At 38.8% G+C, this 22,352-nt stretch overlaps 1 protein-coding gene across 1 annotated transcript in view; it reads right to left on the reverse strand.

Moving 5' to 3' along the window:
* Positions 1–22,352, reverse strand: part of LOC132772778 (piezo-type mechanosensitive ion channel component 2-like) — a 68,507-nt gene that overhangs the window by 15,011 nt on the left and 31,144 nt on the right. The window contains exons 16-36 of the mRNA XM_067467115.1: positions 21,802–21,945; positions 21,069–21,269; positions 18,706–18,910; positions 18,388–18,489; positions 17,018–17,183; positions 15,960–16,203; positions 15,709–15,805; positions 14,144–14,306; positions 12,659–12,748; positions 11,651–11,751; positions 11,156–11,227; positions 10,605–10,723; positions 9,691–9,814; positions 8,396–8,458; positions 7,525–7,694; positions 6,972–7,129; positions 6,190–6,432; positions 4,577–4,835; positions 2,825–3,013; positions 1,840–2,023; positions 710–836 (exon numbers count right to left, since the gene is read on the reverse strand). Coding sequence (XP_067323216.1) covers positions 710–836; positions 1,840–2,023; positions 2,825–3,013; positions 4,577–4,835; positions 6,190–6,432; positions 6,972–7,129; positions 7,525–7,694; positions 8,396–8,458; positions 9,691–9,814; positions 10,605–10,723; positions 11,156–11,227; positions 11,651–11,751; positions 12,659–12,748; positions 14,144–14,306; positions 15,709–15,805; positions 15,960–16,203; positions 17,018–17,183; positions 18,388–18,489; positions 18,706–18,910; positions 21,069–21,269; positions 21,802–21,945 — 3,221 coding nt within the window. The remainder of the gene's footprint in view (positions 1–709; positions 837–1,839; positions 2,024–2,824; positions 3,014–4,576; positions 4,836–6,189; positions 6,433–6,971; positions 7,130–7,524; positions 7,695–8,395; positions 8,459–9,690; positions 9,815–10,604; positions 10,724–11,155; positions 11,228–11,650; positions 11,752–12,658; positions 12,749–14,143; positions 14,307–15,708; positions 15,806–15,959; positions 16,204–17,017; positions 17,184–18,387; positions 18,490–18,705; positions 18,911–21,068; positions 21,270–21,801; positions 21,946–22,352) is intronic.

The raw sequence follows: 22,352 nt of genomic DNA on the forward strand, positions 1-22,352 counted from the left end.
CATGGCACTTTCTTTTCCAAAAATATGTATCTTACAATCCATCCTTATTTATTTATTTAAAACATTTATATTCCGCCCTTCTCACCCCGCAGGGGACTCAGGATGGAGCACAATATATATACGGCAAACATTCAATGCCGGGACATAAAACCATAAATATATACAAACATTAAAATCACTTATATTCACATTAAATGTTGCTTAAAAACCATCTCAGGACACCATTTTGTCTCACTGAACTGCCCCAAAGGCTTGCCCACAGCCAGGTCTTCACCATCCTTCTGAAGGACAGGAGGGAGGGGCTGATCTAATATTGCCAGGAAGGGAGTTCCATAACCGGGGGGCAATCACTGAGAAGACCCTGAATGCAAAAAAAACCCTCATAGGACAGAACAGATTTTGCTCCTTCCATCACTAAGTATGGGTATGTGTACCTGGCACCCTATGGTTCAAGTGAGGGGAGCTTCCCACGGCGATGGGATAAGATACATTCATCATGATGGAACTACAGGTTGTGAGTATATATAAATATGCAGACAGAGAGAACAAGACAGCATTACAATGCAAATGAAGTCTATGTTCCATCCCCATTTCCTACTAGCCGTCATACCCTGGGGCCCCCAACCCTTGGCAGCCTGGTTGTTCAAGTTCCAACATTTCATTTTCTTTATAGATACTCAAAATATTCCTTAAAATATACCCCATTTACATTTTAATCACCAACTTCTTTGCCTTTAGTATCTGCTGGTATAATGTTTCCTTGGTAAGTCTCTTCCTGCCCGTGGTTTTTTTCCTGAACCAGCTCCATTTCTTCTTGGCCTCTTTTAGGGCTTTGTCTGCCAAAAAGAAAAACAAACTCGCAGCTCTGAGAAGTATTTATTTCATAAAAGGAATTCCACTTCGTAAGCTCTTACTAACTCATGTGGGGTCCACTTGCTGAACACATGAGACCTCATCCGCCACCCACACAGGCATAAAATCTACTGGCAGTCCTTCAGGCATAATTTCACTGACCCCAGTGTAATATTAAAATGGAAGATCTTGTGCCAATGTTTACCCTGGATGCTGCCCTCCAATTGCTGACTCCATAACTATTTAATGGAGACAGGAAGTTTTCACTTTTTTTAAAAAAAAAGAAGTGTAAACAAATCAAAGCCCACAACACAAGCAAATAGCAAGGGGGTGATGGTTAAAAAGTAAAAAAAAGATAACAACAAAAATATCAATAATATATACGTATACCCATCTAATTCTAGTAAGTCAAGAAATACTCTGGAGCAACCACTTTGGATGACAACTCTCACATTTCCAATTAGCCATGCTTCTTTGGGGTTTTGGGAGTTATAGTCCTAAAGATTAATGTTTCAAAACCCTGGTTGAGTTGCTGTTGTGTGACTGTGAAATGTTTCTTCACTTCTTCACTTCACTTCACTTTATTTCTTAATTAGTCGCTCTCCGCCAAGGTGCTCTGAGCGACTTAAAATCTAAAATAGCATTTACACAATATAAAAACATTCAACATAAAAACATTCAACAGTGACTATTTGGCAAATTAGATCTGATTACTTGAATGCACAACCAAACAGCCAAGTCTTGAGTGCCTTTACAAAAGGTCGCAACTTTCTGACTTATGGTTACCCCAAAGTGACCCTATCATGGGAATTTCTGGAATGGAGAGTGAATTATTTTCTTGAAGTGTCTACTTCTGCTCCAGACAGTCCACATATGGAGTCAGCTCCAGGCCTGAAAAGGACCAAAAAGGTACATCCCCATATACCCTCCTATATACCCCATTAAGGCAAGAGAATATGCACGTAGACCCTCAATGCGTCCATTTACCTTCATTAGCCCTTCTAAATATATTCCTTGATAAACCTTGAGATCTCAAAAGATGGTGTGCTGATGATCCAGCCTGACCGTCCTTCAGATGGTCTCTGTGCCCTTTCTTCTTTGGTTTCTCTGTCCCACTCTTTTCTTTGGAGTTCTGTATGTTGATATCCTTAGAATCCCATAGCCCATAGCCCTGAAAAAATGTATATGTCAATAAAACAATATCACAAATGTCTTTTCACAAGCAGGAGACAGAAAATGAAACAGGAAAGTTATGCTTGAAATTTACACTAAGCACATATAGATCCCCAAAGAAGTTGTTTGTCATTGGTGCCTTCAGCTAGTAGGTCCCACATTTTACTGTTTTGATTGCTATATAATGTTGAAGGACATATAAAGTTGAAGAAGGTACAGAAAAAAGCAACCCATATATCATGGGATTGGAGCAAATTTCATATGAGAAAACATTACAACATTTGAGGGGAGGTTTCGCTTAAGGTAGAAAATAAGGTAAGATGCAATAGAAGTGTATAAGCATAGTGTGAAGAAAGAAAATAAGGTTTCATCTTTTACAAATGTGACATTGGAAACTGGGATCAATGGTGGGAGATCCAGTACAGATGAAAGGATGTACTGCTCACAATTAAACTGCAATTGTCTGTGACAGGAAGACTCATGGTCAACAATTTGGATAGCTCAGAAAGGTGTTTCGACTAATTCATGGAGATTAAAGCCACTAGTGGCTTCTTCTCATGATGGTCACCTCTAAAGATGGATTGTCTGTCTATCTGTTACTTTTGCATTTATGCCTCTTTGTTGGCTTTCCACAGACATCTGGATAGTGATAATATTGTGAACAGTATTCTGGATTAGATAGTCTGCTTCAACCCACATTTTTATAGCCTAAAGTTTGTATATACTCCATAAAGTATTTATTCATCCATGTTCTCAAACAGCTCTTAATCATTTCTTCAAACAGAATAAATCACAGTACCTTCAAGATATACCTATGGAAGAACAAAGCCAGTAGCTGTACCAGATCATAATGTACATAGCCATCCTTCTTCTCGATTCCAGCAATATTTGGCAAAACAAACGGCTCTTCGGCATTGAGGGCACAATATATCTTAGTGGTCCAAGGAAAGAATCCAAACTGGGAAAAACACTTCACCACAACTGTTATCTATTAGGGAAAGGAAATATGCATCCTAAATTAAAGAAATTATTCCAAAAGAAACTGGATTCACAGAGACATTTCTAAGCACACTGGGCTCACAGCAGTTTTCGATTATATGGGTTTTTAAAAAATCGTTATGATAATTTTTCAGAATATGTGGTCTATGTACAATTTCTTGTCCCAACTGCAGTAGACCTGCTGATAATTTATTAAATGGTGATAGTAAATCAACACTTGTGCAAATCCTATTATTTCAGTACTTCTGTTCTAGTTGGGACTAAGAACTGAATTTAGGTCTACAGATGGACAATAGACATATTATTTTCATATTGGGATTCTGCAAGCAATGGGCAGCACAGTGCAAGTGAAAAGTTACCGTAAAAAACACATCTAAGTAACACAAACAAAACTGCTAAAATTAGACACATATCAAGATACTGCAAGGTAATGGCAGATTGTTGAAAAACCTAAAGCATTTATGGATTTCTCTAGAAGGATATATGATGCAATGAAGTGTGCATAAATAACTATATATAAGCAATAGAATTGTAAAGACAAAGTCAAATAATTACATGCAGCATTGTTGCTCTAGTAGATATACTGTATCAGTCTCTCCCATAATTTATTAATGATTTAAAAGTCAAGGAACAGAAAACTGTGAATTATATTCTGTTAGAAATATATTCTGTCAAGTGGAAAAAATGATAAAAAAATATTGTTTGTGATTGAAATGATCTACAAATTATCATTGCTGAAGTGGTTTGACTTGACACCTCTCTATGGAGTTTGGCCATAAAGGGGGTATCTGTTGAAAACACGCACTGTGACGGCGCTAGTGGCGCCACCTATGTATAGAACTGTTAGTTGTAAGATTTAAACTGTTGTATCATGCTTAATCCTGCCCCTTTTTACACTGCTTATGTATAATTGTATGGATTGGTTGCTTGTAGCTGTCTATCAGTACTGTTTGGCTCCACCTCTTCCTGCAAGAGGGGAGAACTTCCTTTTCTTTTCATTCTGCCTTCAGAGTTCGTACCAGATGGACGTGAGTAAGATACTTGATTCTAAAGGACCCTGATTTAAGTTACCTCTTAGCACCAGTTCTGAGGTTTTTTACCCCTGGGACTCATGCTTTATGTCCAGATCGTCCTGGACAATTATTGAGGAGACCCAGGCACCTTCAAGCTGGTTCTTTTGGCACCAGAGGAAGATTCTGAATCTTCAAGACATAGGCCATCCGAACTGGGGTTGTGGTTTGCTCCAGCATTCACAGCCATTGAGGAAGGAGGAAACTTGGTAAGGCTTCTCAGCTTCAAACCCCTTGGACCCAGGACCGATTGAGACTGTAATGTATGTTTTCCTTCACCCCTCTAAAGTTTTCAAGCTCATTGCTTTAAAGAAATGACTTTGTGATAAATAAAACTTATCTTGAGCTATTTACAGCGTTTTGGGTTTTTGGGAGTTCCAGTTTCCTAGAGGAGGGCAAGAAGCAATCCCCTGGGGGAAAGATGCCATGTCCATCCCTCCTTTATTGAGGATAATAGCCCCCAGGCGCGACGGCACACGCACCTCAGTGTAAATTATGGCGGTCATCCAAAAGAACTTTGTAGGCCTTGGAATGGACAACATTGCCCACAGAAATATCAAAATAGGAAGTACCAAAGTGAGGATGGAAGCAGATACCATGTGATTTAGAATGATCACAAAATAACACAGCATTTCCGATTTAGACTCCATGGCGTTGTACAAAGCAATTCCCAGCTTCAGGAGGCGGGGAAGACGCTGGTAAAATTTATCCGACTGCTCCAGTTCATTGTCATGAAAAGTCCTGGACCCCAATAAAAGGAAAAACAAATGTGGATTAACCATTTTCAGTATATCTACTGGATTCTTCATTCTTGAATTAGTTGCATAAGGTAAAGGTAAAGGTAGTCCCCTGACATTGAGTCCAGTCATGTCTGACTCTGGGGTGTGGTGCTCATCTCCATTTCTAAGCCGAAGAGCCAGCGTTGTCCGTAGACACCTCCAAGGTCATGTGGCCGGCATGACTGCATGGAGCGCCATTACCTTCCCGCCGGAGCGGTACCTATTGATCTACTCACATTTGCATGTTTTCGAACTGCTAGGTTGGCAGAAGCTAGGGCTGACAGCGGAAGCTCACGCCGCTCCCTGGAATTGAACCTGCGACCTTTCGATCAACAAGCTCAGCAGCTCAGTGCTTTAACCCACTGAGCCACCGGGGGCCCATCCATCCATATTGGGGGAAGCTGCTATACACAATGCCATTTATGTATAAGCAGATTACAGAGGATTGCATGACTGCATGGAGCGCCATTACCTTCCCGCCGGAGCGGTACCTATTGATCTACTCACATTTGCATGTTTTCGAACTGCTAAGAATTAGTTGCATACATACATTAATTCAGACAGGATTATAATTCAGGATGTAATGAAATAAATTGTCAAAAATAACTAAGCGCACAATTATCAACACATCTAGGGCAGAGTTTTGTAAGGCGTAGTAGTATCTATGTAGTATCTGCCAGCACAACTCTTGATTTTGCCATTTTATATAAAGGAATGTTTTTTCCTTCTGTATTTGTGTACAATTGGACTTTAGCATTCACAGATTTTCGTATCCAATGGTGGACCAGAACTAAATCCCAGTTGATGCCAAGAACCAACTGCATTTGACAGCCCACAAACTCAGGCTAGACTTTATTTAGGCTATATTACTACATTACTACATTACTTATTAACTGTAAGTCCTAATATTAGTACCTGTTGAAGCTGCTTATAACTTATTAAAAATAATGCCATGGTGACAATTTTGAAAAAAAATTATGTTAAAATAGCTTTCTGTTTCTACAGTGGCAATTCAAGTGCCTAGAGAAAGCCCAAAGCTAGGACATAAGCATAAAAACTCCTTTCCAACAACAGGTTATCAGACAATTTCAGAAATTCAATGTGCTTCAGTCAGCTCACGGGGTAAAATGGAAACACTCAAGGCCTACCACTAAGTTTTCTGACTTGATGGTGCATAGATAATGTGTTGGAATAAATAGAGACCATCTCCTTTATATGGAGATGTCAGGATTTATGAGTTAACCACTTGAAAATTCAACTCTTCAGAAGCAGTAATACTTGGCAACACCATGTGAATAGATATTCTTAATCCTTGCCTAATCAGAAGCAGTTCACTGGCTGTCATCACAGCAGGAACTTTGTTCAGAGGCCAGCCTGCTTCTTTATCTCTAGCAAATGGGAAATCTATTGGCTCTTCCATGTCTGATGAAGACATCCTCAGACCGGGAGATTCTGCACACGAAGAGTCTGGTATTAAGCTGTGGGGTGAAGGTCTCGCAGGTCTCACTTCTTCTCCCTTCTCACTTCCAGAAGCACCTCCGACAGCTCTTCTTGAGCTCCTATTCTCCAAAGGGACAAAAAAAAAACCACATCTGTGAAATGTTTGGCTAAATTAATACTTGTAGTTTGGAACATTATTTCCCATATGATGTCTTCTTTCATCAAGGGAATGTTTAAACCAGAAGCGGGAGATGTTTGCTGCTCACAACATTGTTGGATTACATAGTTCACACTGGCTGGAGCTGATGGGAGTCTGACACCATCTGAAAGACATTCCTGATTTATCAACAATCATTCTGTAGCTGAGACAGGCATCCTTCCATTTCGTTCATCTAATCAACAGCAGGAGAAGTGGTGAACATTTGGTCTTCCTGATGTTTTGGACTGTGCATTCGACAATCCTTCAGCATTAGTCATGAGGAATGACGGTTCTGGAAACTGAAATCCAAAACACCTGGAGAACCAAGAATTTCTCACCTTCAATTTCCTTGGCTGGAAAGTACATAATGATGTTTTCATTCCCACAGGTAAAAATCTTTGCAGGAGATGGGAGAGAATTGTGTGCCTTTCTAACTTGATACAAACAATTTTTGCTCACCTAAGATGCCTATATGAGAGCTCTGTGTTCTCTTCAAGTGGGTACTTGAATATATTGCCTTTCATTTCTGTCATTTCAGTCTGACTTTCTCCATACTGTGGCTGGCTTTCCTTGAAGTTATAATACTGAAGAACAGTGTCTGCTGAGGCTTCTTTCCCCTTAAAGTAAAAACCAGAGAATGCAATTAAGTGAGTTGAATAAAATATTGTAGAAAGAGCTAGGGTGAACTGTTGGAGCTTGGAGTCAGTTTTTAATTTCAGGCTAAGACCAGTGGATCAATGGGAAACTGATAAGTCAACTCTTACATAAGTTCCATTCATCCAATAGGTCTAGTCTAGTCTAACAATACTAGATATACATTTTCAGAAGTGAGATGGGAACCCCTTAAGGTTGGGACATTCCTACCCAATTATGAATAAGGATATTTAATTTAGTGGGTAATCTTAAATACTGTGACTTTAAGGATGGAATCCAACATCTGTTCTTCAAACCAGATCAAGCTACTACCTGTTCTTCAATAGTGTGAAACTTCACAAAATGAAACACACCTCACCTTGTTAATCTCTCGCCAAAGTACACACTTTTCCGTTCTCAGCACATTTGCTATGTCCAGATCGCCTTTACACAGGGAATTCAGTGCTTCCGTGGTATCATCCAACAATGCTTGGATAAAGACCCAGATAAATCTGACAATGTTGATTACTCTTTGCACGATCGTTTCTACTAAGAAGAGAAGTGTGATTATGTATAAGAATAGATAAGAGCTCAACTGAAATAACCAAATAGCCTTTTTAAGAGGCCGCCAAAGCTTCATGCATGCACACTTGGGATATCCTATGCCTCCTTCATTCTGATCCCATGAGCGACGCATTAATCTTTCACCCAAGGTTAGGGATAGTTTGTTTAGTTGTGGAAGCTTGTCTTTCTTTTGCCCTCTACAAATCTGTACTTCTCAGATAGAGCCCTTTTTTGCTGAAGCTTATGCTTTAGTTGTAAAGTGATCCCACAATGATTTCTAAAAACCATGTAGAATTATGCTAGTACCAATATGTCTACTAGATTCATGGCCAAAGAGTAAGTCAAGACTTTAAAAATTCAACAGATTCAAGGTAGTTAGGACTACCAACTGCATTAAAACCATTGTTGTTTCAGTTAAGGACATACTAGATAATCAAAATATAATTAATAGAGGATGCTTTTGAACAGAGGACTCTGTAAAAAAATACGGCCATCTTAATCTTGAGCAAGACCTTTTCTGAGCATCTTATCCTACATGCAGTGCTATACATGAATTACTCTTTTTTGTAGGGATGTACGTAGAGCTCCTTGCACCACTGTAAAGGTTCTTCTGATGCCATAACTAATACTAAAAATTGTTTATTAAGAATTTCATTCATAGATTTTCAAATAGTGGAATTAATCACCTGGTTCATCTAGTTCTTCCCCAGTGTGTGATGCCTCCAAATTGTCTTCATTGGTTTCTGCTTCTTCATGGATAAAGGACACCAGAATAAAACATTTGAAGTATTCCAGAATTATGAACCCAACCCTGTATCTGATCTGAAATTACACGAGGATCCTAATTTTGCAATTGGAATTGTATTGAAAAAGGTACAAGGTAATGCTTAGTGATAAAGTGGATTCATACTTTCCATATGGAGAGTGTTTGATGCTACTTAAATGGTGAATTATTAAAACATGTGATCTTTACTTCCATTTTGATATGGTACTACATAATGGCTGCAATTCGGCATCACTTAGCATAGCCTAACAGCTCCATATGCAGAACTATGCCATGCTGACCCGCTTACTGCCACTATCCAGACCTACCATAAAACTGAAGGCTCCCATCATTGCCATTCAGTGCTTGAGGAATACAACAGCAGATAAGAGAAGTATCTGACTACATCCCTATAGTAAAGTACAGGCAGTCCCCAAGTTACAAACAAGACAAGTTCCTTAGGTTTGTTCTTAATTTGAATATGTATGTAAGTCAGAATAGGTACATTTTTAAGTATAACTCCAGTCTATCTATCTATCTATCTATCTATCTATCTATCTATCTATCAGCTTTGGGTAGCATAAGTTTAACAGCCCTGTGGTGTCTGTTTTGGTGCCTGTGCCCCTGTTCAGAATTATTATTATTATTATTTATTTATTTATTTATTTATTTATATTCCGCTTTTCTCCCTCACAGGACCCAAAGATTTCACCTCACTTTCTGCCCCTGTTATAACTGGATTTTGAAAATTTTGGCTTGTTGTGGAAACAAGGGTTGGTAAGAAAACTTCAGCTGAGGCACCTTTCCCCAGTGATAACTCTTTCAGGAGTGAATTTCCCTTACGAGGGGTACATTTCTCTCACTTCCTCTTGTCTCACCCCGTTCTTAACTATGAGTTGTTTGTAAGTTGGATATTTGTAACTCTGGGACTGCCTGTAATTACATCATGTACTGAAGCCCTTGATGCTCCTCCAAAAGTTGTAGTGGCTGATGTGATCATTTCATGTCTGGCTACAGGGACATAGCCAGATGGCTCTGCAATCTTTCCTGCTCTCCACAGACTTGTCTGGGAGGAGGGCTTCAGCAGCTCTATGGTGAGGAGAGGTTGCTACTGAAGGGAGAAGGGAATATACTTAGACATTTGCAGGTGTAAGGTTAATGCAACATATGTATGGCATTAATAGTGTGACAGTAATTGTATATAAGGTGTCTACATACCTTTCAATTGACTCTGCTTCTCTTCCTCCTCGTCTTCCTCTTTTTTCTTTTGCGCTCTGATTTCATCTTGCTCTCTCATTTTTAGAGCTGATTTTGAACTTGTTATCCAGGCTTCATATGCAAGCTGAATAGAGAGCAGACTGTTATTCAATAATAATATCAATTTTGGAGGTAACTTCTAACTGGTTTATAGTAGGGATCTATACCTTTGGGAAGCAATAAAAATATATACATGTACTGATCACTCCATCTTCTACATGACAATAGACAGTAGTGTTGAGCCTCCACCACACTTCGGGGCAGAGAGTTCAGCAGTGGAACTCTCTGCCCTGGAGTGTGGTGGAGGCTCCATCTTTGGAGGCTTTTAAACAGAGGCGGGATGGCCATCTTTCATGGGTGCTTTGAATGCAATATTCCTGCTTCTTGGCAGGGGGTTGGACTGGATGGCCCATGAGGTCTCTTCCAACTCTATGATTCTATGTTTCTAGGATTCTAGGATTCTTCAGATCATTGAGAACAGCAGTCCTCTTTTCAATTTTTCAGCCCCAACAATCCTCACAGTATTTCAATCAATCCTCATAGCACTTGGCTTCCACCTTGCAGATAAACCACACCACACTTAGCTTTCATGATACATACATCAACATTTCCAAGACTTGTGACCTTGAGAGAAATAGAACTAGAGTAGTCATTGGCCTCTCCTTGCAGAGGTTGTGGTCAAGGGATAAGAGGAACTTTAGTCCAAAATATCTGTAGTGCATCCATATTGGGGGAAGCTGCTATACACAATGCCATTTATGTATAAGCAGATTACAGAGGATTCTACTGCTAAAAACTTTGGGTGACTTTAATAAGTTTTTTGCTTGGTTCCTGAATTAGAACATGCACACATTACACATGAACAAATGCTGCACCTGAAATGCTGTTTTCTTCTTCTTCAGGGCGTCTTCTTCTTTTCTTTCAGCAACTCGTTCTTCCTCTTCTTCCTCCTCACTATCTGTCTCAAAAAGGCAGTAGTTCCCACCTCGAATCACTGAAATCAATGTTGGAAAATAGGCATGGCTAAGAACGCAAAACACTCTTTTGGAAGTCCATCATCCCACATGCGCAAAACTTGTACTCTCTACTGTACATCATTTTACAAGACCTGGTTTCAAATTTGAAATTACTAACATAACCACTAAGCCTATTCAGCCAGAACTTGTACCAAAAGAGTGGGAGGAAATCCATGCTTCAATCATTCAATGCTTTTTAAGTCCCTTGCATTAAAAATCATGTGGATTTTAATATCCAATGCTGCCCAGTTAATTAGGGACATGCGTCAGATAAATCAAAAAGTCTAATCAATTGATCTAAGTAATCAATTCTTTGAGATTCTGAAGTATAGAGCATTACATAGCAAAACATATTTGCCAAACCAAGGGAGACAGCAGTTCTATAGGCATTGTAAACATAGGAAAAGTACTTGATGTGTGAGTCACCCAGGGCTGCCACCATGACTTCTTGCCTTCATTTTCTTTCTTGCTACCATCATCTTCTGCAAAAGGTAACAGAAAAAAACACTTTTCAAAACAAAGTGAGCAAGGAGTAAATAATGAAAGATATCAACAGCAGCCCACTGGCCAGAGATACTCTATTCTAGTCCAGCCAGGAAGAAGGCATTCAAGTATCTTGTATAACTTTCTGAGTTCTGCCAGGTCTAGCCTGTTACAATGCTGGTTGTACCTATGCAAGGAACTACACACTTGAAAAACTGGATAGACTCACATAGGTATTCATGCTATTTGTATAGATACTTTTGTGAATAATTTATAATCCAAACTCACACTAAGTGTGAATTCCTAGTTCGCTGAATGCAAGGGGATACCATGGAATAGTGATTCATAATTATGCATAATTATCCAAGAAATGAGGTTGCATTCGCTGGATACATAATTTAAAAAAAAATTTTTTTTTTTACCAGAATCTTTCTCTCTTTCAGATTCCTGCATAGTTTCTGTTTCTGGCACTTTTTTCTCCAAGCTGTTAACCTTTTTCTGCTTTGGCTTCATCAAGTCCATTCTACAGGTTCAGACAGAACAAATGTTATCTTTCATACAAAGAACTTTCCATGTACTTTTAAATCCTCATTCCAGTTTCTTCACAAATTAGATTTATTCACACATATCCTGCTTTTTTTCCTCGAATCTATTTATTTACTTCACTTGTATACCGCTTTTCTCACCCTGGTGGGGGACTCAAATCCAGGGCTCATGGTGGCTGAGAAAAACTAAACAAATACAGTAAAAACAATACAGATGCATAAATTAAAATGGGACTAGCATGTGATTAAATTATCTGCAGAATTAATATAATGTAAAACAAAAAATAATAGAATGCCATGCTCTTAAAACCATTGCAATTACTTTTTAAAAGTTTTTTAGAATGGAAAACACTTCATCCTCAAGAGGAATGACAATAGGGAGGCTGTTTCCAAGCCTGTGAGCAGCCACTGAGAAGGCCTTCCCCTGAGTTCCCAACAGACAAGACTTTGAAGATGAAAGTGAATAGGAGAAGGGCCTCCTCGGAAGATCTCAGAGTGGCAAGATCACATAAGAAAGTATAATCTGACACCCTAAACCTAGGGTGTATAGGCCTTTATAGGTTATGATCTGAATTATAAATTGTGCATGGAAACTGGTCAGTAGCTAGTGCAGCTGTTTTAAAAAGAGAGCTGCATCTTCCTAATAACCAGCCTTTGTATGGAAATATAATATTAAAGACTGGTTGGCATTACAGTACACCAGATGAACATACTTCCAGATCAGAAAGTACAATCTTCATCAGCAACATTCCCTGTCACTCTTGCTATCAATGTTCATTCCAATGTTTATTCTGCTTAGTACAATGGGGAATGTATTGCAAACACCCATCTTCCTTACTTCTGAGCAAATTTCTGTATAGTCCTATGAATAAAAGAGAGACTTACTGTCTCTTCATAGTTTCCATTGATTTTCTCTCTTCTTCAATCCTAAGATCCACTGTTTTCTTCAGTTTTACTTCAAATAGGTGTGCTCCTCTGTGAAGTGACAGAAGTTAAGAGCCTTCCCTGTTGTCAGTTGCCATGTACTTAGAGGATCCATTCAATTAGTTGTGTCATGTTGCATTATGCCATTGCATTGTCAAAGTATATGACTACCAAACTATTCAAAACATGAATCTATCAGCAGCCTACAACTGATTAGTTTATTATATCTGAGTAAATAAAATTATTTTAAAAATCATTGGGACTTTTTTGAGGACCCCGAAGTAAGCAAACATTATTTCATTGGGTTTTTGTAGGTTTTTTCGGGCTATATAGCCATGGAGAGAATGCCTCCAGAACATGGCCATATAGCCCAAAAAACCCTACAACAACCCAGTGATTCCGGCCATGAAAGCCTTCAACAATACAGATTGTTTCATTGATAAGACCATTTATTTTACCAGAGAAATCAGCATTCATTGTTATTCAACCACTTTAAGTTTTATCACATTTGGGAAATCGGGACAGGGGGGAAATTCCTATTATTACAACACCCCAAGAAACCAAAGATCCTAAAATCAAATGTGTTGAAGGTTGATAGATATTGTGTGAAATCTAGATTTGTCCTACTGATGACTATAATCATAAAAATAATAGTAGCACTTATTTTGAAAGACAAATTATATACTAGGTTTTTTTACCTGTTTGTAATCAAACAGGTAAGAAAAAGGTAAGAGTATCATTAGAAAGGGTGCAAATTTGGGTGTCATGAAAAAGAAGCCAATTGTTTATTATTCTTACCGCTTTTTTTACTACCAGCAGATATTCTGTATTAATAGCCAAACTAGCATGTCTAACTTTAGGCATTTTTGTCTTGACTTTGTAATGGGAGTGCAACTTCCTTCTCCGTGTCTAGTATCAGGCTCATGCCTAGTATAGACAGGCATGGGTAAACTTCAGACCTGAAGGTGTCTTGGAGTTCAACTTCCACAATTCCTAACAGGTGGTAGACTGTTACCACCTGGAGGGCTGAAGTTTGCCCATGCCTGGTATAGGCACTATTTTGCAAGTACTCTTCTTCTGGAACATCTATCGAAATGAAGAGATCATGTAGAATGATATGGAAGAAGCAACTACTTCACTCACATGATCCACTGATTGCTTCACACAGAGATAATTTTATTTCAGTAAACTAGGATCTAGTCACAAGGAAGCAGAAACAACCACCTTCATCTATTAATCTGCAAGACCTAAACAATTATAGTCCTCACAGTGATGGACCAGCAGTCAGACCATGTCCAACCAGGCTGCATATTTCTCTGGCATATTCTGCTTACTAGTTGTAGTCTATGAACTTAGCCTGTGGTACAGCTTCTCCTCACCCCTGAAGCAATGAGTGAAATCTTTTTAGATGTAATCATTTGAATGATTGACACATATTGTATGTACCTGGAAGCTAAGATCTTAGCAGCCTTGAGATCTGCTGCAATATAGAGGTAATAGTAGCTTGTGAAAATCCGACGCTGGATCAGCAGAAACGTAAAGCATATTGCATCCCAACCGATCCCTGCATCCTTCTCGGGCAGTTCACATATCTCATCATCAGGTGGATCTATACAGCAGGAAAATATGCAAACATACCTTTCAAGTGATTAGTGCATAAGCAATTGACCTCACTATTATAATATTTTCTTATTATTATAATACTGTATCATTGATGCTAAGAATAAGAAGGCCATGATTGACCTCTGCATCTTTTACACATGACATATATGTGGGTTAATGGGTTATAAATGCATTGTTTTTTACATGAAGTGCTTTGGGAATTGGTAGGTAATGTGGTATATAAGAAATCTGGAATTAAGATAATCTCTTGTGTTTAAACAAGCAGCAATATAAAAATCATATTTGCCTGGAAATGTTTGGCACCACAGCTACATAAAAAAAACATTATATAACTGTTAGTTTTATGATTTCACTCTGAGAAGTTCTCTTTCTGGTGACAAAAAAGAAGTCTCCCGAATTTGTGGCATATATTCCAAAAAAGGGACAGTAAAGACATGAAAAAAGACTCTTATAGCTGGAAATTGTTGCACTCTAGCCTTGGAACACCTTTTCATCCAGCACCACATCAGAGTCCAGTAGTAGCTAACTACAGCAGTTTATTTTAAAAAGCATGTACAAAGGGGAAAGGGGGCATTTCCCAAAAAGCAGTAGAAAAGATGCTATAAAATATCAGTAGTCAAAAAATAGCAAGGTACATGGAATCCAGGAAGTCAAGATCATAGGCATGAAAACAGGAACTTTTCCAAAGCAAAACTCTTACAGGAACATAGGCAAACACAGGAGACTTGAATCATGAGCTTGAGAGCTGAAACACGAATTTGAATCTATGGCAACATTGTCTGTTCTGGAGTCACCAAGTGAACATCATTTAAGCTCAGGCCTGATCAAGTACCCATGAGGTCATGCCTTTGACACCTGGGTTTCAAGGACTTCTCACAGAGTCTTTCTGAATAGCTAATTAATCTATCATTCACTCCCTCCGTGCAGAGGTCTATTCTGATATCATGGGAAAACTCCCCATCTGCTGAAGGCTGATTCCCAAGAGAAACAGGCTTTTCCCCAGTTGCTAAAGAATGAACATTGGAATCCCAAACATTCTCTGTCTCATCTGCAACTGCTGGCATTTCTCTCTGATCTAAGGCCTGCACTTATCACACACAGACTCCTCAGTAGGAAACCCATCATTCCCCTTGTCCTCTGAGAAATCCCCAGCGTCTTACTGCTGAGACCCAACAGAAGTGTCCATAAGTACATTTCGTCAGACTCCCCTGCCATGCAGGAATACACATTCTAAGCACGTCTGACACATGGTCACCCACTCTAAAAACCTCAGTGGAGAGAAACTCCACCACTAGGCAGCCTATTCCACTGTAAAATATCTCAGCAATTGTTGCACATGGCTCTGTGAGACCTCCCATGCCATTGCAATAGAAAAGCACGCAACTTACCAATATTATATCCCGATATTGTGCAGAACATACCAAATGTATGAATCAACCAACAATGGTTTATTTGCAATTTATTAAGGTAGGCACAAGCTCCAATCTGCAGGCAAAAGGAGAAGGAAAAAATAATAGTTTAGTAGTACCCCCCCCTTTCCCTCCTCCCTTCCCAGCCTTGTGTCCCACCTAGGAAGATACTGTAGGGATGCTATTTCAATCTCACCTTACAATATATATACAACAATAATAATACATACAGCAAGGAGGTTCTTCACTGTTATGACCAAAGCTGTGTATGCAATCAGATAGTCCCATAGTTTGAGGATATCTTTGACTGGCTTCAGCTGAAGGCTTCCTCCAAAGAGCATGAAATAAAAACAGGCCGCAAGGTAGCCCACACAAAAGATGTTAATCCTTGTCGTCCCAGTCATAAAAATAAGACAAAGGACAAGCCAGAAGTGATATCTGAACACAAACACTTTCAACAAATCCAGGTAAGACCTGTACAGAAGGAAATAATAGGAAGATAATTGGAAGGATAAACAAACAAAAGTTTGCATGTGGCAGCTGAGGAACTTAGTAAAACGGAATCGTTACTTCTTGATGTGATAAATTGACTTTATTTATTTGTTTACTTAATTGCTTTCTTTTACCATAGAAACATCTCAGAGATCAATAATAGGCTCCAGATAGATTAAGAAATATAATCTCCTATGTGGTTGAATCATCCTGTGTTTTGATCAGTGTTTTGAGGCAATCCAGCTTTCGTTGAGTCTTATGTTTGTGTTTTTCCTAGACAACATCCAAAATGCAGTTTTATTTTATTGTTATTTATTCATATTTTGTCACATTTTTTCCTACTATTGAGTGGGACTTCTACCACTTCTGCAATATAGTGATATGTTGGCATTGTTTGGAAAGCATCCTCAGTCACCCAGATTAATTCATTTGGCAGAATGTGTCTTACAGCTTAGGTTCAAGCTATTTGAAGGATCCTATCTGAAGGATCCTATTGCCCTATATGAGCCTATTTGAGTTTTAAGATCATAAAGAAGCTCCTTCTTTTGCTCCCATTACCTTTCCAGGCTGATTTAACATTTTTTAATTCATTTTTCAAATAGAACATTCAAACTTACTTTACTGATATTTATATGTTTCTAATATATACTGGTTTTAATGATTTGTAATGATTTGTAATTCCAGATAAAGGATGTTCAACCTGTGATAGACTTGTTTCTGTTCTCAAAACCTAATCCCTCTATTTCAAGGGGAAAATACATGCATGCAAACCTATTCCCCACCTTTAGTTTCTTACCTGCAATGGATAAAGCTTGGTACTGGACTGTACTCATTGAGGTCCATCGGATCGAGCTCTCGGCTGATTTCTACATTATCTCCAGCTTGCATCCTCACAATAGGTTTATTCTCATCCTCAAACACCTGCCATTGGAGGGAGGCAAAGAGCAGAAGCAGGAAGTCATCTGCCAAAAGAGAGAAGGCAGAAAAAGTGATGTAGAAGTATTTCACAGGTAGACAATCTAGAATTAGTCACCAACGTCTTCAGTTAAGACAGAGAAAGATTACTTTCTGGATTCTCAGAGTATAATTGCTTTATATATATATCTCCCCCCCCCCCCATTTCCATTTTTTAAAACGTTTTGACTTGTACACAAACAATAATTGTGGGTTGTTTCAATTTTTTGACTTTTCTGCAATACTGTTGGAATACAAAATCATAGAATCATAGAGTTGTAAGAGACCTCATAGGCAATGCAGTGCTAACCCCTGCCAAGAAGCAGGAAAATTGCATTCAAAGTGATGGTCATCCAGCCTTTGTTTAAAAGCCTCCAAAGAAGGAGCCTCCACCACAGAGAGTTCCACTGCTGAACAAGTTCTTCCTAATGTTCAGGTGAAACCTCCTTTCCTGTAGTTTGAAGCCACTGTTCCATGTCATCGTCTCCAGGGCAGCAGAAAACACGGTTGCTCCCTCCTCCCTATGACTTCTTCTCACACATTTATACATGGTCCTCATCATGTTTTCCCTCAGTCTTCTCTTCCGCAGGCTAAACATGTCCAGCTCTTTCAGCCATTCCTCATAGGGCTTGTTCTCCAGACCCTTGAACATTTTAGTCACCCTCCTCTGGACACATTCCAGCCTGTCAACATCTCCCTTCAATGGCAGTGCCCAGAATTGGACACAGTGTGATCCCAGGTGTGGTCTGACCAAGGCAGAATAGAGGGGTAGCATGAATTCCTTGGATCTAGACACTAGACTCCTATTTACGCAGGCCAAAATCCCATTAGCTTTTTTAGCTGTCGCATTACACTGTTGGCTCATGTTTAACTTGTTGTCTACAAGGATTATTTTATTCTGTAGAAGCTGCTTCTTTCTGTAAACGTAAGAGACAACTACTTATATATGTTAAAAAGATTTAATAATAATAATAATAATAATAATAATAATAATAATAATATATGTACATAACATCACAGCACACATGCACATTAGGTCCAAGTGTCAGGATTCATCTCTGAATATTGAGTTCTTCCCAAGGGCCTAGGATATTCGAGGTATTTTCATAGAAAATATTATTATTATTATTATTATTATTATTATTATTAAATTCCACATTTTCTCCCTTTAAAGAGATCAAAGATATCAAATCAAGAGATTAACATACTTACACAGGAGGAAATTTGCATCAGGACTTTTGGCAAAATCAGGCAGATACAGCCACTTAATCAAATTTGAGTGGAGCAGCCAATGAGAGGTTCTCCATGGATAATCTGCCAGCAAAGAGATTATCTGCATTATACAAAGCATTTTAAACCAATTGATGGGCTTACTGTCCAGACATATTTGAATCAAAGGGAGCTGTCAAGAGGGAAAACATTGGAAAGCCACTGGATGGCACAGCCTACATTCAAGCTATCCAGTAATACCATGGTGTATTCTCCCCAAATGCATCTGCCCTCTTGCTACCCAGAATATCATTTATTTACCTTGGCAGAGAGCAGGTGGGAGACCAATGCAAAGCAGATACTGAAAAGCCACTATGTTGGCAAGGAAGCAGCAGTATTTGGGCCAGACTTCAGCTATGGCCTTCCTCCGATGGCAGCCCAACAGGTAAATTAGCCAGCTGGCATGAATAAGGGCAAAGAAATCCATGCGCTGTCTAATCACATTAACGGCAGCTACAAAACATGTCTGAAAGTACAGAAGAGGTCACTGAGCAAATCATTTCAAAAATGTTCCTTATTATCTATTTAAGAATGTTTAAAACCACCTTGCAATTCTTCCAAAAGAGGTTAGATCACAAAAGCATGAAAATACAGTTACAATTAAAATGCAGCTGGAATGATTTTTGAGCACTAAATGATGTTTAACATACATGTGTTTTCAGATTATTATTTTTAAAGTCAGCAATATTTAGTCCATTTGTATCTTCCTGGAAGTTTAATTCTAAACAAATGGCATGAAACCAGCAAGAAAGCAATATGCCACCCAAAGTCATCATAAGAAACTCAAAACTTGTATCTGTGATTTTATAAATTTAGTTATTAATTTATATCCTGCCTTTCTTCCAGCATAGGATCCAAGGCAGCATACAACCTTTTATATATACAGTGCAACCAAAAAATCTCTCAGTGCAAAGATAATCTAGACTTCAATAAAAAAGTGTGTTGTAGATCATCCAGGGACTGATGGTTTAACTGATCATTTAGAGGGGGTTGTCAGCTTTCTTGTGGCACAAAGTGATAGGCTCTCGAGTCTGGGAAATTCAGGTCTGGAAAATGATGGTTCTCTTTTTGAGGAAACTGGCTCAGAAAATACAGGACCTCAAGGCCAGTCAGGGGAGCCAGAAGTAGCAACAGCAGATAAGGAATTGAGTGAAGAGCTTAGTGATAAGGAGGGTTCCCAGGAGAAACCACCTGTAGCTACGGAGATTGACAGAAGTCTTTGTTTATAAATCAGAACCAAAGATAGATTACATGGTGGAATCAAGAGAAAGCCTTTGCACACAGATCTTAGAAATGTTACAACTTGACAGGGTCAAGCTGGATGTCCATTTTTGGTCAAGATTATGGAACCAAAATAAATTGCAACCATCCACTCCCTCTTCTGGTATTATAACTCATATCCTAGAGGACACGTTTAAGCGAGGCTTACATCTTTCTCTTCATTTAACCACAGCACAGTTTTATATAATAGCTTATTCCTCTTCCTGGACTATATCACCGTTATCATACTCTTTCTGGCTAACTTTGTATTATCAAAAGCACCTTGAGACCTTGAAAAACCACTGAAAGACTATCATTTTTATTCAATTTTGATGAAAACTAAAAGGCAAAACAACAACAAAACACAGAGATGCATTGATCACCTTCTCAATACCTCAGGAACCTACCATGCATGGTCTACCATAACACCCTTCACTCATCAACACTTCTCCAGTGAACCACTCCTCCTCACTCTGCCCATTCCAACCATCAAACACATGCTGGTCTACAAGAATTGTAGAGTAGTTTTGCATGACACTAGTTCCATTGGGCCTTATGTTTATTTATAAATAAACATAAAAACAACAACAATACTGCAACGTCTTGGGTTGACTTCTGTCCTTGTGATAAATGTATGCCTTGGCTCATTCCAGAGACTTCCCTGAAGAGAAGATAGGTGACAAATACATAAAATAGAAATAAATAAATAAATGAATAAATAAGCTAATTAGGCATAAGCCAATGAACATGTCACCAGTCCTAAAGAAAGGGTTAACCATTGTGCCCAGATTCACCGTCTATGCAGTCGGTTATACTACTGCAATTTACCATTCAATTGTATACAAAGTTTATCATTGCTCTTATAAAAGATGCAGTTGTAATGAAACCAGCACTACACTAGTCCAGTCCATATTCATCTTACTCCACATTTTTGTGGAGATCACAACCTGCTTTCTCCATCCTTGTGTGGGTGCACATACAGCAACATGAACTGGGAGTACAAACACTTGGCTTCTTCCCTTGATGTCTGAAATCATGACTCTTGTCAAGTAACTTTCTTTCCTCCATAACCTTGTTTGTGTCCTTTAAGCTCTCTAATAATATAATACAATCGGGGTTGTTGTAGGTTTTTCGGGCTATATGGCCATGTTCTAGAAGCATTTTCTCCTGACGTTTCACCTGCATCTATGGCAAACATCCTCAGAGGTTGTGGGGATGCTTGCCATAGATGCAGGTGAAACGTCAGGAGAAAATGCTTCAAGAACATGGCCATATAGCCCAAAAAAACTACAACAACCCAGTGATTCCAGCCATGAAAACCTTCGACAATACATAATACAATCTCTTTGCTAATGTTTTCTTACCTCTAGTCCAAATTTGTAAAAACTGTAGTTCATAAAGTATTTGATGCAACTTAGTAGTCCATCATCCAAATTCTCACGAGCAATGTTATGAAAAAGGCTCCCTGTGGCAGGTGACATCAACTGGTTCTGTATCCGGTAGAAACATTGGTGGCGATGCACAGTTGCTTCAAGAGCCATTAGGATTAGGATGGTGAGATGATTCTGTGAAACAAAGAAATAATGCAGCGATGCTTAGTATTTCTCAGTACTTCTTCAATTGCAAAGCAGGCATTGGAATTGTGAAGATCATAGGATGCAGAATCCCTTTGGAGCTCCACTAACTTAGCCAAAAAAAACCCCCAGTCATCACTTCCACATTGGCAAAATATGCATTTTGAGTCTGGAAGGAAATGTACACACAAAATAATTTGAAACATTCTCCAAAGGGGGTTTAGTCTTGTGGGGAGGCGCTAAAATAGCAATACCCCATTCTAAAGTGAAACAACACTATTTCCAGTCTCCCCAAATGTCAACCACAACAGTGCAGAGTAGCCTCCAAAGCTATACAGTAGCATTATTCAGTATCTGACCAAAATATGGTTGCTGACTGCTCTAAAAGAATTGTCTAGACATGCTAACATCTGGGATGAACATGATGAAGTCCATATTCCATAAACAACCATCTATTTTGGAGATGACCATAAAATCTAATTTCTTACTTTCCATAGGCAAAATGACTAAATACATTTCCTACCTTTAGACATGGAAGTACATTGTCATTACACTTCAAGAACCCTCCAACCCAACGCGCCGGGTCAACTGCTGCAGTGTACAGCAATGAATTCTCCATTAACTCCTCCACATTGGTATAGAAGTAGGATGTATTCAGATGCAGTCCCTGAGGAGAAAATAAAGTCTCGCAAATGCAAAATATATTAGAATTAAAAGCTAAGCAGGCAGAATGGGCTTCCCAACACCAGGCTACAGATTTGGAGCTATACTTTTCTTAGAAAACATTGAAATCTTTCTCTCTCATGTGTGGCTTTTTATTCATAGCTAGGTGTTGTATGGAGGGAGATGGTTCTGTACATTGTTGGGTTTAGGAAGCATGCTATTTTGTTTGATTGGTGTATGCTCACCATGTCAATTTATACATTAGCCTACATTTATCAAAATCACCACAAAACTCTGAAAATATCTTCTTCCAAAGGAAACCAAGGGCACACAAGAACTGCCTTTGAAACACTTCACCAGTTGTGAAGGTAGAGAAAGAATAAAAATACAAAATACAAAGGATTCATAACA

The sequence above is a fragment of the Anolis sagrei genome, chromosome 4 (genome assembly GCF_037176765.1).
Source record: "Anolis sagrei isolate rAnoSag1 chromosome 4, rAnoSag1.mat, whole genome shotgun sequence".
NCBI lineage: Eukaryota > Metazoa > Chordata > Lepidosauria > Squamata > Dactyloidae > Anolis > Anolis sagrei.